At 52.5% G+C, this 16,836-nt stretch overlaps 1 protein-coding gene and 1 non-coding gene across 4 annotated transcripts in view; both read right to left on the bottom strand.

The window, feature by feature from the left end:
• The window catches only part of ABCA3 (ATP binding cassette subfamily A member 3), a 41,635-nt gene that overhangs the window by 24,266 nt on the left and 533 nt on the right, over nucleotides 1–16,836 (bottom strand). Inside the window, exons 2-9 of one of the 3 annotated variants that reach the window (XM_044936178.2) lie at nucleotides 9,637–9,842; nucleotides 9,397–9,506; nucleotides 8,373–8,678; nucleotides 7,196–7,266; nucleotides 6,754–7,018; nucleotides 5,690–5,817; nucleotides 4,868–5,033; nucleotides 1,527–1,786 (exon numbers count right to left, since the gene is read on the bottom strand). In XM_044936178.2, coding sequence (XP_044792113.2) covers nucleotides 1,527–1,786; nucleotides 4,868–5,033; nucleotides 5,690–5,817; nucleotides 6,754–7,018; nucleotides 7,196–7,249 — 873 coding nt within the window. In that variant the 5' untranslated portion in view covers nucleotides 7,250–7,266; nucleotides 8,373–8,678; nucleotides 9,397–9,506; nucleotides 9,637–9,842. The remainder of the gene's footprint in view (nucleotides 1–1,526; nucleotides 1,787–4,867; nucleotides 5,034–5,689; nucleotides 5,818–6,753; nucleotides 7,019–7,195; nucleotides 7,267–8,372; nucleotides 8,679–9,396; nucleotides 9,507–9,636; nucleotides 9,843–16,836) is intronic. The other 2 variants (XM_025274964.3, XM_044936179.2) reach the window with 2 other exon arrangements.
• Nucleotides 7,642–7,714, bottom strand: TRNAG-CCC. Its single transcript has one exon. It is a non-coding gene; the product is annotated as a tRNA-Gly (tRNA).

Below are 16,836 nucleotides of genomic sequence, written 5' to 3'. Positions count from 1 at the left end.
CTGACTGCTTCAACACTGCACCATTATCTTATTTAGGCGCCAAGAGAACAGGACCCACTTCATGAGTTCCCTGAGCCCCTCATTTGCAGCAGTTTAAAAGCTCCAATAATCACAGAGTTGGCACTGCTGAGAATACTCTAAATGCCCTTCCACTGGCACTGCAAAAATTGCTAACGGGAGTGCCATGCTGTGCTTAGTCGCTCAGTCGTGTCTGACTCTTTGCAACCCAACCCCATGGACTGTAGCCCGCCAGGCTCCTCTGTCCATGGGGATTCTCCAGACCAGTATACTAGAGTGGGTAGCCATGCCCTCCTCCAGGGGATCGTCCCAACCCAGGGACTGAACCCAGGTCTCCCACATTGCAGGCGGATTCTTTACCTTCTGAGCCATCAGGGAAGCCCAAGAACACTGGAGTGGGTAGCCTACCCTTTTCCAGGGGATCTTCCCGATCCAGGAATCGAACCGGGATCTCCCACATTGCAGGTGTATTCTTTACCAGCTGAGCTAACAGGGAAGCCCCGCTAGAGGGAGAACTTCACGTAAATTCTGATGACTCTGGCAGAGTCAGTGCTGGGAGCTCGCAGGGGACGCAGCTGCGTCCAGGTGTCTGTAGCTACGTCACATCAGTGAGGTGCACTTCACACACCTCCCAGGCCCCCACAAATCTGCCCGGCAGCCGGACACTCCGGCCACCCTTGATTACCCCCACAGTTAGCTTCCTGCTCGCCACGTAGGGGAACGTTGACCTACAATGTTGGGGAACGTTGACCTACATTCTCAACAGAAAGAGGATGCAAGCCACGCACATAATTCGGAATTTCAGCAGCTGCATCAAAAAAGTTTAAAGGGAGGGTTTCCTGGCAGCCCAGTGGCTCAGACTCTGTGCTCTCACTGTTGAGGGACTGAGTTCAATCCCTGGTCAGAAAACTAAGATCCTGCAAGCCGCCTGGCATGGTCAAAAAAAAAAAAGTTTAAAGCAACAAGTAAGATTAGCTTCAATGATGTGTTTTACTTAACCTGATGTATTCAGAACACTGTCTTTTCAATGTTCAGTCTTTAACATGAAAAGTAAAAAAGTGTTAGTTGTTCAGTCATGTCCGACTCTTTGCAACCCCATAGACGATAGCTCACCAGACTCCTCTGTCGATGGGATTCTCCAGGCAAGAATACTGGAGTGGGTAGCCATTCCCTTCTCCAGGGGATCTTCCCAACCCAGGGATCGAACCCAGGTCTCCTACATTGCAGGCAGATTCTTTCTTGTCTGAGCCATCAGGTTAAGTCTTTAGCGTACAGCATATGAACTACGGTGCTTTATCAGGGTGGTAAAAATCTGGATGGACCAGGCTTGATTTCAGAGAAGCCCAAGATGGGCTGAACCTCGTGGGCATCAGCCCCATACCCAGCTGCCCCGGTGACCTTAATGCCCAGCAACTGCCCAGGCCGGACAGCAGGACTAAGGACAGGACCGCTTGCAGCTGCACAGAACCGAAATCCAGGGTCCCTCCAGGCAGACACAGAAGGGTTACCTTCAGCTTCTTCTCCTTCTCCTGCACGATGGCCCGGATGATGCTGAGGGAGGTGTAGGTGAAGCTCAGCATGAGCAGCAGTGGAAGCTGGTACTGGATGGCGACCAGGAAGGGGTCGGAGATGAAAGGTGGGTAAGGGAACCGCTTAGCGATCACCGTGAGCTTCTCGAACAGCTGGTGCGCGGAGGCGTTGGCGTGGTAATGCATGATGGCCCTGTCCACCGCGTGCTGCACGGCCAGGAAGCCCTCACGGATGTAACCTGCGTGCAGGGGCAGAGGATGTTCTGGCTTGTGGGGGTGACACGCATGGGGGACGTCACATCCCGGTGCAGGTGCTCGGAGTGCTGTGGGCACCGAGCTGGTGACGGGCTGAGGTCTCCTGCAGGCCTGCCATTCGCAGGGGCCGCTCACTCCTCTCTGGCTCCTGAGCCCTCCCTCGACCTTCCCAGCCATCCAGACAGCATCTCTCTGACCGGCCTCTGTGTCATCACATCTTTCTCTGTCTCTCCTCTGCCTCCCTTGCCTGCTTTTAAGGACCTACTGAGATAATATTTATAGACAATAGTCTTGCTCCCTTGAGACCAGCTGATCAGCAACATTCATTCCCATCTCACAGGGAGGGAGGATCCACAGACCAGAGGCCAGCACTACACAGCTCTGTGCGCTCAGTGATCCCTCTCTGCTGGCCCTGTCTGACTCCTCACAGGCGTCCGTGATAAAACTTTTACAATGAAAAAGAGAGGGACGATACATATTCCGGTCCAGAGCAAGGCCTGCTAGGGGCTGAGCCTATGGAAGTGCAGACACAGCCTCAGAAGGGCGGCCTGGGTCCCTGAGGTCCGAGCCCCGGGGGATGTGGGATGCAGGCCTGGGTGGCATGGGCACCCTTGTCCCTAAAATAGTGAGTGATATTTGGAACACCTAATGTCCTCTGACACCAAACTGCCAGCTGCCTCTAGAAAACAGAAAAGCAATTCTATGCCCACCCCCTGCACAAGACCATCACGTCTGCCATCTCCCTTGAGAGTAAGTGGTTTCATGGCTGCGATAACAGCAGGTGCCCAGTGAACGGTACCCCTCGCTGTGCGGGGTGGTGGTTTAGTTCTCGTCTTCACGAAGACCCTGCAAAATAGGCAACACTGTCCTCATGGGACACACAGGGCCACCGAGGCCCAGGTGTGGAGCCCCCGCACAGCAGGAGGGGCCACAGCCAAGATGAACCCTGGTCTCCTGGCTTGAAAGCCAGCGTCCCCCAGAAACACCCTGCCTGCCTCTTGCTCACATGTGATTCCCCCACGAGGCCATGCATGCTGCTGTGGGGTCTTCACCACCACAACCTCTGTGGTTGCTCAACACCGATAAGCAGCTACCCTCTGTGGTCAATCATGGCCCCACAGCTGAAATTTTAATGATCGTAAATAATGCTGTAGGAAACATCTTTGTGTATCTGGATTTTCTCCTTTCAGGCTATTCCAGGGGCTGTGTCTTTATCAGGGATCAGGGGTCTAAGGTATGGACACTTGGGGGTGGGCTTGGGGACAACCCTGGCCTAACTCACAGCAGGGGGTGCGGTGCTGTGTGGCAGCTTCACGTCCTTTCCACGCCTCTCGGGATCTTCGTGGGTTTTTTAAGCTGATTTGGACTAAGGAGTCCTTTATGACACAGGAAACATTCACCCTTCATCATCTGCTGCAATGTTTTCCCAGTCTCTTGTTTTAAAATCATTGTTCCATCTTTTCCTTTTTTTTTTTTTTAAAGCAGATTTCAAGTTTGTACACAGTGAAATCTGTCATGCTTTTCCTTGGGGAACTGCTTCCTCTATTGCTTCCAAGCTTAGGAAATTTTCCCCACAAACAGGAGGGACAGTGCTGCCCTGGGTCACCGTGGCCAGGGTTTCCTGCCGCTGGCCATAGGCAGTGGGTGTGGCAGCTGACGTGGCTTCTCCTCACCACTCGAGGACCTGCCCGAGGCTCCAATGTGGGGCCTTATACGCTTCACCCTGCCTTGCTTGTCCCAGCTCCACTTTCTGATTTAAACCTTTTTCCTGGAACTTTAGCCTGGTGACAGGGCGCTGGCCTCTGAAATGCATCTCCAGAGGCTGGCCACCTCCTGCAGTCCCGGCTCTGTCTAGGGACATTCCCGGGGTCTTTTCATCAGACTCTAACAAGTTCTGCCTCTTGCAGACCTAGGAATTCTACATTCTTTGAAACACCCAGGATGCTGCCTGAAGGTCTTGGCTTGAGGGCAAAGCCTAGTCCTGGAGCCCAGAAACTCAGTTTTAAGATGGGACCATGGTCAGAAGAGACAAACAAGCCAACTATACGCCAGAGTTCCACTGGATAGACCAATGCACGCCGTGACGGGACAACGAGCCGAGATCTGACTCCTGCAAACACTCCACTGACTCAATGAAATCGTGGACAATTACACAAGGACCACAGAGCTTACAAAGCCTATAAAACTGTACACAGAGAAGGGCAGGAGAGAAGGGAAATGCGGAACCTACCCCTAAAGACCCTGTGCAAATTGAAGCTCCTTAAAAACAGAAATATGAACGCCTACGTCTCCTGGAAACAGCCAGCCTTAGGTGTTTTTAAAGATTATTTTGGTCTCTCAGAATCCAGGCTTACTGGATGTCTTCCTTCTACTGCGTGCGTGCAAAGTCACTTCAGTCTTGCCTGACTCTTTGTGACTCCATGGACTATAGCCCGCCAGGCTCCTCTGTCCATGGGATTCTCCAGGCAAGAACACTGGAGTGGGTTGCCACGCCCTCCTGCAGGGGATCTTCCCAACCCAGGGATGGAACCCTAGTCTCTTATGTTACCTGCATTGGCAGGCGGGGTCTTTACCACTAGTGCCACCTGGGAAGCTCCCGTTCTTCTGCAAAGATCTAATACTCATAAAAAAAATCTTCCTCCAGGGCTTCCCTGGTGGCTCAGCGGTAAAGAATCCACCTGCCAATGCAGGAGACACAGGTTCGATCCCTGATCTGGGAAGATCTCATATGCCATGGAGGTACTAAGCGCAGGTACCACAACCACTGAGCCTGTGCTCTAGAGCCTAGAAGACACAAGTACTGAAGCCCGTGAGCCTAGAGCCTGTGCTCTGCAATAAGAGAAGCCACCGCAACGAGAAGCCTGGGCACCGCAAGGAAGAGTAGCTCCTGATTGCCGCAACTAGAGGAAGGACCACACGTCAACGAAGACCCAGCACAGCCATAACAAATAAATAAGATTATTAAAAAAACCTTCCTCCAAAGAAATGCAGAGTGGGTTCCCCCATGTGACTATCACCAGCCAGCACCCGGTGAGGGAAGGAGGCCCCTTGAAAGTGCTCCTCACCAGGTTCTCCGCCATCAGGGGACGTGGGCTCCCTGGGTCCTGGGTTTGGGAAGAGTGGAAAAAGGGAAGTGGTGTGCCATCCCTCTGTCTCTTTCAGGAAAAAGGAGCCTGTCTGAGTCCACATGTAGTTTCTTCGTGTGTAACTGAAGCGTAAGTGGTATTTCACCTGCAGAAGTAAAGAGAAAACCAAGCGTTGTGAGGGGTCTGGCCAGAGGAGCAAACATCCATGTCCAGTGTGGGGGCGCTGGGGGACCCTTGTTCCTGTGACCTCAGCACTACCCGCCCCCCAAGATCTGGGTCTCAGGAGGTGGGAGGGAGTGGTCCTGCTGGGGCACAGGGAGCCCGGGGGCATCTCTGCACCAGCCATCACCACCCTCCTCTGCGTCACCAACGGGAGCTCCATCTGTGATGCAGCACCGCTGACCAGCAGGCCTCCAGCGTAAGGCTGGGGATCCGACGGCTTCCCAGCCTTAATGCCGGCGGGGGAACCAGAAAACCTTTCTGTTTGTTTAAATGTGTGACTGAAGTTTTAATGGCACGTGGCACCAAGTTCCAAGTATCTGTGGCTTTCCTACTTGTCCTATTTGATTCTGTCCAGGGAGGTCAGTAATGCCTTTTACAGAACAACGGGACAGCGGGGCCACAGTGACAGTCCACAGCCACTGTCCTCAGGCAGGCGAGGCCTCTGAAACTTCTGGATGCAGGGGACAGTCACATTTGTTCCCAGGCAGGCAGAGCGTCTGAGGGTGGGGAGGGGGCCGTGACCACCAGCAGCCTGGCTCCTGGAAAAGCAGCTGGTCTCCCTGGGACTGGGGTCCTCACCGCCAGCGGCAGGGGGTCCCGGCTGTGGTTGAAGGTGTGTTCGAACACCAGAGCGGCCAGCACGTTGGCAGAGTGGTTGTCGTATCTGATGTAGTCCTCAAAGTCCTTCTCAGAGGCGAAGCCGCGAGCTAAGGGGAGAAGGGGCGCCTGGAGTTGCCCAATCGCCTGCTCTGCTTGAAAAAACTGCACCTTCAGATCAAGGACTAAAACTCCCAAGTTTCTCTAGCGCTTTAAAAACCTCTCCTAAGACTCCAGGAGGCTTTTGTTTCTGGCAGAGACGGGCCGCAGTGAAGACCAGCAGAACCTCACCATCCAAGCGGGTCCTGGGCTTCGGGAAGCTGAGAACCGGAGCTGGGCTGGCAGCAGCTCTGAGTGGTGACCGGCCCCTCTCTGGGGGTGGCTGCCCTGCCCTGGATTCTGCAGCCCACCTCAGTCTCTCTCTCAGAACCGTACGGTGGACTTTAAAAACCCAAGGGGGTGTGAACGTATAGTCTGTTCAGGGATCTCTCTCATCCAGACCCCATTTCACGTGAAGGATTTGACTCTTAATCCCCCAGGGAGGAAGCAGAACCCTTCCCCTAAGTGCTGGCTGCACTGGACTGTACAGATCAAGGGAGAGCGGTGCCCAAACCAAGGGCAAGAGAAAAGAGGAGATACTCTTGTTCTGAGAGCACAGATCTAATGAGGGCGGCTGCACGTTTCCTGGGGATGTCCCTCAGCAGGCTTCCTGCTGACCTTTGTCAGAGCTGCACGTGCAAAACCACATCCCAGGAGAGGTCCCTGGCACTGGGCACTGGAAACACGCCTCGCCCTCGTGACAAAGAACTTCGCTGGGGTACGTGGACGCCATCCCCACTCGAACAGCTGGGGGCTGCAAACCCTCACGACCCTGGTTCCTGCTACACCGAGACTCCACACGGCCGAGGGATTCGGGCAGTGCAGCCACGATGGGGGCGGCAGGGTCCACCCAGCCGCTGCCCGGCTCCTGCACCACCAGTCCTGCCCTGAGGCCCAAGCCTAGCAGCGCTACGGACCCCTGCCCCCCCGCGCCCCAGACACCACACCTCGCAGGTTGATCACCAGCGCCCTCCGCACGTTCTCCACCACTGTGCGCACCGCCTCACTTTGGGATGGGATGTAGGCCAGCTCCCAGGTGGCCCCCGGGGGAGGGAAGCTGAAGAAGAGGGGCAGCTCTCGGATGGACTGGCTGGGGTAGAGGGTGGCATTGGGCACGTTCTCTGACTGTATCTTCAGGCGGAGCCAGATCAGGATCCCAGAGAACAGCAGGGGCAGAAAGAGCTCCAAGAGGGTCACCAGCACTTTCCGCTTCTGGGGAGAGACGGGACCGCAGGGTGAGGGAGAGCACCAGAGCCCCTCCCACCGATGCCCCTCCACCAGGCCCCTCACAACCCCCTCAGCTGGAGGTGGAGGGCCCCGCAGCCCCTCCCACCGATGCCCCTCCACCAGGCCCCTTGCCCCCCACAGCACCCACAGAGCTGGGCCCACCTGCAGAGTATAGTTCTTCCAGAGCAGCAGCGCCAGCTGCCTGAGCACCGCCATCCTCGCTGGAGGGGCCGCTAGTCGTGGATCAAAGACAGGGTCAGGGTGTTGGTGAGACGAGAATGGTGTTGGCGGAAGGTGGGAGGTGGGGGGACAGTTGGTCCTGAGACACAGGCCCTCAGCACCTGTTTGTGTCCCAGCCTGACTCAGACCAGCTCCGGGAGGAGGGGGCGCCAGGTCTGTTCTGTCCTGCTGTGAGTTCCAGGAACACACGCCCTGTTAGGAAGCTGACTTAGTTTCTTTTCGAACCAGATGCACCGTGACCACCAGAGCGGCAATCGTGATGAATGCTATTCACATGTTCTCTGCAGTTGATATGAATGTGCTGTTTCTTTTTTTTTTTTTAATTTATGTGGATATGCCGGGTCTCAGTTGTGGCATATGGGATCTAGTTTCCTGACCAGGGATCGAACCTGGGCCCCCTGCATTGGGAATGCAGAGTCTTAGCCACCGGACTACCAAGGAAGTCCCTGAACGTGCAATTTCTTGGCCAAAACTCAGGCCGATGCAATCCCAGCCCTGACACTTTACTCTCCACCATCCTAGGACAGTAAAAGCAAAGTCGGCTCAGAGTCCTGGCTGTGGGCTGATGTCTGAGAGCTGGAGAGGGCTGTGGGAGAGCAGTGAGGGCCCTGACCCTGGAGCCGACACCACAGGACACACAAGTGGCCAGAGGGCGCGTGCTCTCCCGCCTGGAGCCCTAAGGACCAGTTTTTCCTGCTTTAACTGTGAGCAGTGGCCTGCGGGCCTCCACCTGACAACAGTGATCACTTTCCTCTAGAGAGAATCTACTCTAAGTCACTTGTGAAAGCTGATATTTTTTTAACTGGAGGATAACTGCCTTACAATGTCATGGTGCTTTCTGCTGAACAAAAATGTCAATCGGCCATAAGTATACCTATGTCCCCTCCGTCTCGAACCTCCTCCTACCCCAACTCATCCCACCCCGAATGTTCTAATTTAAATCCAGCACACGGAGCTGGGAGAATCTGATGCAAGATGGATCACCAAACACAGTGACAGCAGAAACAAGAACAGAGGCTTATCAAGCTGTCCCTGGATTGAGGGAAATCTGCCTTCTGAGACTGCAGTGTGAGAAGCAGAGACATGGAACCACACTAACCTCTAGAGAAGGAGAGGGTCGGAGGAGCTCAGGAAGGCCCCAGGGCGCCCACGGCTAGAAGCACGTGGTTCCAGAAGCCGTGGGCATGAAGGCCGAGGCTGGAGCTAAGGTGGGTGGTGAGGCCAGCAGAGCAGGGCGACCCGAGAGCTCCTGGTCACCGTCCACGCCAAGGACACAGCTGGAGCGCAGAGGGACCCTTCACAGCTCCAGGTCCTGCCTGTGGGGCAACCTGAGAGCTCCTGGTCACCGTCTTCGCCAAGGATGCAGCTGGAGCGCAGAGGGGCCCTTCACAGCTCCAGGTCCTGCCTGTGGGGAGAAGTGCCCATGACTCACAGGAAGAGTCCTGGGTGTGACCAGCCAGCCCCACACTCACACGGACCCAACACTGCCCATCAGGTGGGTCAGGACGTGAGGGAGACTCGGACAAATGGCTGGAAAATCCTTCCCTAGTTAACCCACTCCAACACTACAGCCCAGAGAACCCACCTCCAGACCCAGTGCTCACAGAGCGAGAGCTCGTTTGTTTTCTGAAACAGCCAGTTTTACTTCAGTCTCTAGTTAGTTGAAAATCATTTTCAGGAAAGCTCATTTTTAAATTAAACTCTTGCTTTAAAAAAAAAATGTGGCTGTCCATATCTGTCTAATGGTAGTTTCTCAAAATGTATGCTTTAAAGGGCACTCAATAAATATTAATAGAAAACACAACTGCGAGAAGTTATTTACAAATTAACTTAAAATTCGGCTTTTCATTAACCGCACAGTTAAAATGCGAAGCGATTAAAGCTAAGATAGTATGAAGTGCTATTAAGCAGCAACTTAGTAAGTCATCCGAATTCTTTTAGAATTAACAAGCTGGAAAACCTGTCTTAAGAGAAATCATAGACCATTGATAAAAGAGTAGTTGTGTAGTGTTAACCCACGAAGGCCTGTGGTCTATGAACAGTTTCAAGAACTGGTTCAGGCTAAGCTGGGGAAGGGGTGCCTCCAGAGGGGCTGGTAATCCGCACGGCTGGCTGATGGGCACCTGGTGAGGCCAAGACGATCGCTCCTTGACCAAGAGCGGAGGGTGAAAAGGTCACAGTTCCAAGATGTCTTCTGGACAGAGGAGTCAACGACTTCCTTTTCTGGAAAGGTCTGGCCAAGAAAGGACATGTCCCCAGGCTTAATCCCACCTCTCCAGGCACAGGGGGGCTGGGAAGGCAGAGAGACAGCCCGTCCAGCTTCCCATGAGCACAACCCCGGACAGCGGCGCCGGGGAACTGACCTGAGTCCCGGCAGCGGCTCCTGGCTGAGGCCGTCCTTTGGGGCTATGGGAGGTCTGGCTGGGAGGAGGTGGCCCTGCGCGGACGGCTCTGGGGTGGGGCTGGCAGGCCTCTGGAGTGCAGGGGGCTGACCTTGGAGCTCGGGAGCACGGACGCCTCATGGGACATCGGGAGGGGCCCGGGGCTCGCTGGCATGACGCTCCGGCACCTTTGGGCAAATGGCGGGGGGGGGGGGGTGGCATCAGGGCATAATTCAAAAAATAAAAAAATAATCGTAAAACATCTCTCACTGAGTTAGAAAATCAAAGTGCAAAAGAGATCGCAAGCAGGTTTAGTTCAGCAGAACCAAATACTATCAAAGAAACTTGGATTCCCGGAAACCAAGAACTCTGGAGAGGCACTGTGTTCTCTCTCCCAGTGCCACAAACTATGAGAGACTTTCCTTTCCTATTCTTTTATATTTCAGAACTTCCTAACCCAGCCCTGGCTCTGGTACCCTCCTCCTTTCTCAGATAAGGAGGAAGTGACTGTCCCAGGATCCCACCCTCCCGGTCTGTTTTTACCACGGAACCCCTACAGTCCTATGTACCCTAAAAGCAGCAAACACCACTATAAAATCTGTACATATTTCCCCCAGAACTTAACACTAGAAATCAAAAAGAAGGCATATCCCTGGAGCCTCACTACCATACATCGTATGTATTTCTTTTTTTAATTAATATATTTGGCTGTACTGGGTCTTAGCTGCAGCACGCGGGATCTTTTTTAGTTTTAGCCGTGGGATCTAGCTCCCTGACCAGGTACCGAACCTGGTCCCCCTGCGTTGGGAGCGCAGAGTCCTAGCCACTGGACCACCAGGGGAGTCCCATCGTATGTATTTCTGTCTCCCCACATGGCTCTGCGCCAGCCTGGCTCTATATGAAGTCTCCCTGAATGCCACACCAGTGGTCTGCTCTGTCTGAGTGCAAAAGGAATTTAAAGCAGGAGATTCCCAGAATTACAAAATCTGGGAAGCTTTCTGGTTATGAAAGCAAATGTACACGAGGAAAGGAAGTTCAAGTTCCTCAAAACACTTGAGGCCTCGGCACTCAGAGTCTCCCAGAAGTGGCAGCGGGGTGCTGGGGGGGATGGCGCTGGGATCCAGAACCAGCCCAGGTGGGTCCACTCCAGGCTCTGCCCGCAGAGCCCCTCAAGAACATCTGAGGACTTCTCACTGGGCTCACTTCACACCTCCCGGGACGGAGCCAGCAAAGGAAGGGAAAGCTCTTTCTACCACGGAAAGGCTTGTTTGCTTACTGTTAAAACATTAAACATTACACAAATCATTGACTATTTTAGTGTTTGCTTTTCAGGTGAGCAGTTGAGCTGGTTCAGAGTGAGTGCAGCCGTGGGCTGCTCACTCCTGAGCATGCTCTCGAGGGTGCACCAGGTCCCTCTGAAAACCATGCTCCCAGTTTGGGAGCACCGTGTCGGGTGCGTGCCAGCACGTGCTGAGTCCCGATACTTCCCTTCCTGATTTGGGGACTTTTTCACTATGGGCTTGAATATGTCCTCCAGTTTCTATGCACCCAAGCAAAAGAAGCTTTTATCTCTGCATACACAGAACAGAATGGTAGGAAGTATTCTCGCCTGGGAAATCCCACGGATGGAGGAGCCTGGCAGGCTACAGTCCATGGAGTCATGAAGAGTCAGACACAACTTAGCCACTAAACAACAACAAAACACTTCTGGAAAAGGTTACTGCCAAGCGGGCCTCAAGGCCAGCAAGAAGTGGACAGGCCCCTGGGGCCCGGCACATAGCGTTCCATCACATGTTCTGATATGTCCCAAGCTTGGCACCTCTCTTTCCACAGAAGCCAAGTCTGCACAGGCGTGGAGGGAGGCATGGTTGGGTGGGAGGGGTCTCAGCAAGGCCAAGGTGTGAGATCCCCCCATCATGGAGAGCTGACAATCACAGCTCTCCCCTCTTGAACACAGATGCAGAACAGAGAGGGATGGCCTTGTCGGTGACGTTGGCTGGGTCTTGGCGCTTTTCCTGAGGACCAAGGTGGGCAAGGGCCCATCTCAGCTGGGAAAGCATTTCCTGATGGACACAGGGAGCCCACAACAGTCAGCGGTTTTAAGCCTATGTGTGTACCCACTGAAGAAGGCACGAGAGTACTTAATCGTGTGCTGGCGGAGCCTGAGGCCTTGCAGGATATACAAAGCAAAAAAGCATTTACTCATGCAGCAAACACTTGCTAAGTGCTTATGTGTGGTGAGCACTTACATCAGGTACTAAGGATTCGGAAATGAAATTCAGTGTTCTTAATCCAAGGAGTTCACAGTCTGCAAATGCTCGCATGGACTGTAATCGCTACGTGCTGAGTTGCTTCAGACTGTGTTCTGAAAAGTTGTGTTCAACTCTTTTGCAGCCCCATGGAGTATATATAGCCCGCCAGGTCCCTCTGTCCATGGAATTTTCCAGGCAAGAATATTGAAGTGGGTTGCCATGCCCTCCTCCAGGGGATCTTCCCAACCCAGGGATAGAACCCACATCTCTTGCATCTCCTGCATTGGCAGGCAGGTTCTTTACCACTAGCGCCACCTGTGATTGCTACAGATGAAGCCAAATGAAGCATCACGTGATTCTGGAGGAGCTCCGGATTCTGTGTGTGTGTGTGGCTCTGTGTGTGTGTGTGAGTGTGTATGTGTGGCTCTGGGAAGGCTCTCAGGAGGTTACACAGAAGACCAGCACGGGGTTTTTTTTTTCCTTGGAGTGGGGAGGGCATTCTGGATTTTGTGTGTGCATGTGTATGTGTGAGTGAGTGTGTGTGAGTGTGTGGCTCTGGGAAGGCTTGCAGGAGGTTATACAGGAGACCAGTTTCCTTGGGGTGGGGAGGGCATTATAGGATTCTGGAGAAATTAAAGAGTGTGTGTGGGGAACAGACGGAGAAGGCAATGGCACCCCACTCCAGTACTCTTGCCTGGAAAATCCCATGGACGGAGGAACCTGGTAGGCTGCAGTCCATGGGGTCACTAGGAGTCGGACACGACTGAGCGATTTCCCTTTCACTTTCCACTTTCATGCATTGGAGAAGGAAATGGCAACCCACTCCAGTGTTCTTGCCTGGAGAATCCCAGGGCCAGAGGAGCCTGGTGGGCTGCTGTCTATGGGGTCGCACAGAATCGGACACGACTGAAGTGACTTAGCAGCAGCAGCAGCAGCAGTGGGGAACAGAAAGTAACTCTGAGTGGCGGGGGAGGAGTGGCAGGGACTGAACCAGGAAGGGGAGTCAACCAGGGCCTTGGGACTCTCTGCCAGGAAGGGAACTGGGGTGGAACCTGGGTGGGGGTGGAGAGCAGGTAGAGGGGTATTCAGAAGTGCTGTAATTCTGCTCGAGGGTGTTCTGTTTTGCTTAATCTTTTACCCAGTACATGATCTTTTAAATTGTGAAAATATCTGATTCAGTGGATTCCACAGGTGAATGTCCCAATATGAACAAGCAACATAAAAAAATCAGGCTGAAAACAGTAGGCATATGTATAGAGGATGGTTCCCACAGTGAGCCCCAGTGCTGGTCTTCAAGCGCGATGGGAAAGACAATCTGGAGTAAAGGAATGGAGAGAAATTCTACTTTAGAAATGAGGGAAAATTTGGTTTTACTAATATTTAATACAGGGATGCACCCCGGCACTCTTGCTGGTCTGCGTGTCAGCGGCTGCGGCTCCCTGATGGAAGAGGGGCTCCGTCATCACTCTGTGACACGTGGGTGATGATGGGCCCTGGCCCGCTGGCCTACTTGACGTCTCTCAGGTGTGTTGGAGTTTACACACTTTGGGATATTGTGGCTTTAAGCAGACCCTTAAAGAGCCAAAGCTTTATGATACTTTGCAGTGATTTGGTGAGCGTCTATCGTGAGCACTTAGAACTTAAGAAGGAAATATACATTTTCTTTCATGAGAAGTTTCAAACCTGGAAATCTTTTTCTTTTTTCTCTAGTGACAAATGAGTGCAGCAGACTGTCAGTTAGCTTACTGGTTTTAAGTCAATGCGCTCAAATCTACCCCTTCAAGGAAAAGGTGAAAATGCGTGAGTTCCAGTTTTTCAAAATAACCTGTGCCGAGAACAGAGCATTTATGAACACAGAGTCTGGGGATGTTTACATCAGCGCGTGACAGTATTGCCACAGATGCGGCAAGAGCACCATTACGTAAACACTTGCACCTGAACAGCAAAAGCTTTGGGAACCAGAACGTCTACCCCACACCTGAGAGCCCCTGAACACTCAGCAGCCCAGATTCATCAAGAGCTCTGGCACAATTGGTGGCTGGGATTGACAAATAAGTATCAGGCGCACAGCACAGTCTGCATGCCTTCCTGAAGTTCACTGTGGACGGCTAGAAAACCAGGAACTGACAGAGAACTCAGAACCAGACTTGCAGATGCTGGGCTCAGGCCTCACCAAGAGTTCATAAATGGGATGTAGACTTGATCACCTGGCTCTCTTTTAAGAACAGCACACATTTGTGCAATAGATTTCACGCTATTGAAAAAATTAATCATGTTCACTTTGCCTCTATGGTTCTATGGACATGGTTCTATGTCCATGATAGACATGGACATGATAGACATGGTTCTATGTCCAGGACAGTAGCATATGGCTATCTTTAAAAATTTTACTTATTTACCTATTTTTTGGCTCTGCTACTGCACAGCATGTGGGATCTCAGTTCCTTGACAAGGGGTCAAACTCATGACCCTGTGCAGTCTTAACCACTGAATCACTGGGGAAGTGACCACATGGCTATCTTTTCTAATAAATGTATTAGAAACGTTTTATTTTCTAATAAAATACATGGTGGTGCATGATCCAGTTCTTTTACATATAGCAGTTCCCCGGAAAAGAGCTTCTGGACAACTTATTCACACAACTGGCCCTTCTGTGGATAAGGTAGGAACAAATCTACAAGACGTGGTCACGGCCCCAGGGCCCTGTAAGGCCAGGTTCAAGGCCATGCTTCAGGGACATGGTCATCTGGAGGCCCGGATGGAGACCTAGTTGGTGAGTCTCACACTCAGTGCCATGATCTGTGGTGGCGGGCTCCTCAGAACCACATGGCTCTGAGTTTGCACTGAAGCTCCCAGCAACAGGTGATGGGGTATATTTTTAAACCAAAGGTGTGGCCCAGAGGAGGCTACAAGGAGAGAGTTCCACAAAGTCTGTGCCACCTTGGCTGCAGCCTCGGTCCACTTTGCCGTCCCACTAGCCTTCTGCCTCTTGAGGTGCAGGAAACGAGGTAACGAGGCAATTGAGCATCCCTAGAGAGAGGTAACCATGGATCTTCTGTAACAAGCAAGGCAGCAAGCTCATTAGCTCCTGCAACAGTGCCTCTCTGCCCGTCGACTCCAGATCTCTCCAAATGTGGCGGACGACTCAGCAAGGCCGGGGGACAGGCACTGCCCAAGTCTCCCAGGACACGGATGGACATCGCCTAACACTTTCCTGGGGGTAGGGCATAGGCCTGCTGTGATTTTTGTCGGCCTGGAGTATCATCCACTATTCCAGCCTCTGCTTTCCGAAATCCTTCCTATTATTTCCCAGTCTAGTCCTCGCCCCTTCATGCAGCCACCACTGACAACCCTGACTGGTTTGGGGGTTCATCTTGGCTGCATGATGGAATTTTCTGGAGTGCTTTAAGATGGAAACTGATACCTGAGGCCCACCCCTGGAGATTCTGGGCTGTGGTGTGGGCCTGGGACTCTTTTCCTGGGCGATTCTAACCTGCAGCCAGGGTTGAGACCTTCTGTTCTTAACAAAAGCCATTCCTCCACCTCTGCACACTTGCAGCAGCTTTTCTGGATATCCTGTGTGGCACTTATCTCATTCTGTATGAGGTCAGTTATTTGGGAATAACTAATTTCTTTAGCTCTATCCCAAGGTTCCCAGTCATGCACAGAGTCTTGCCTATCACTCTCCCCAGAGTTCTAGACTGCTCTGCTCCCCCCACACCCCCAAAAGCTTCAAGAGCAGAGGAGTCTACTGTTATTTCAGGAAGTAGGGCTGGAGAAGAAACTGCCAATTAGGGAGTCTTACCTGGGCCTTCCCAGTTGAGACTAACTGAAAACAAGTTCCCATGAGACTTCCTGGCATATACACTGTGGAAAGCTAGTGACTTAAAAAAATAAAACAATGTGAACTCCCTGTCTTGTTCCAAAATGCTGTTTCATCAGAAAGGTGATCGATAACCTTAGAGAAGGGATGATGTCATCCTGTTTGTTGAACATAGTAAGCAACTGTTCAATTAAAAAAAAAACAACACCCTGAGAAGTTAAAAAAGGTAGAGGAGATTCCCATGGCATCAGTTTTTACCTGTTTTCCCTTTCTTTTACTTTTCCAACGACCTTAACTTTTTAAAGGAAAACATACTTAATCTTAAAAAAAGCAGCATCAAAGTGTTTTGAATCAAATGATGCATGTGCTCAGGAGAAAAAGAGCCTAACTTCCACCTGCATCTCGCCTGCCTGGGTCTCCACACTGCTCCGAGGTCTCATCCACTCTTTCAACAAGCGTTCCTGGAGTGCCTGACATGTGCCAAAGTGCTGGCTATGTGCTAGGAGCGCAAGCCTTAACAAGAGCCATTCCATGCCTTCAGGGAGCTCACAGCTCAGGAGGCAGAGGGGCAAGCAAACAGAAATAACTCTAGCAGGTAACTGTCTTTAATCAGGCAAAGTCCCAGGAAGTGGGGAGGGGCATTCATTCGAGGGACAAATATGCACCAGGATGCAACCCAAGCCTTCTTTTAGGAGACGGCCCCTGCCCTCATGAAGCTTACAGTCTACTTCAGGAAAGAGAGGATACCTAGGTAAACACAAATTCATACCAAATACAGACTGACCATGGGCACCGAGGCTGTTGCAGGCCCTTCCACCTAGACCAGGAGGTCCTCTTCCTTCGGTTCCCCACACAACTCCCACCACTAACAGTGGACCACTGGACCCCCACCCTGAGGCTTATGAGAAGGAGGGTTTGAGAGCAGGGCGGACTCCGATACAAAAATGCATTCCCACCCACACTGGGAATCTCTGCACCGAGAGATGAGCCAGCAGCATCCTTGGCGGCCCTGCCTCGGCTCCCCCGCCAGGGATGCTGCATGGCTTTAGCAGCAAGTGCTCAAACTGTCTGCCGGGTGAAGGCCAGCGGCTCTTAAGGTAGGAAATG

The sequence above is a fragment of the Bubalus bubalis genome, chromosome 24 (assembly GCF_019923935.1).
Source record: "Bubalus bubalis isolate 160015118507 breed Murrah chromosome 24, NDDB_SH_1, whole genome shotgun sequence".
In the NCBI taxonomy this organism is placed as follows: Eukaryota; Metazoa; Chordata; class Mammalia; order Artiodactyla; family Bovidae; genus Bubalus; species Bubalus bubalis.
This window is presented reverse-complemented; position numbering and strand designations above follow the sequence as displayed.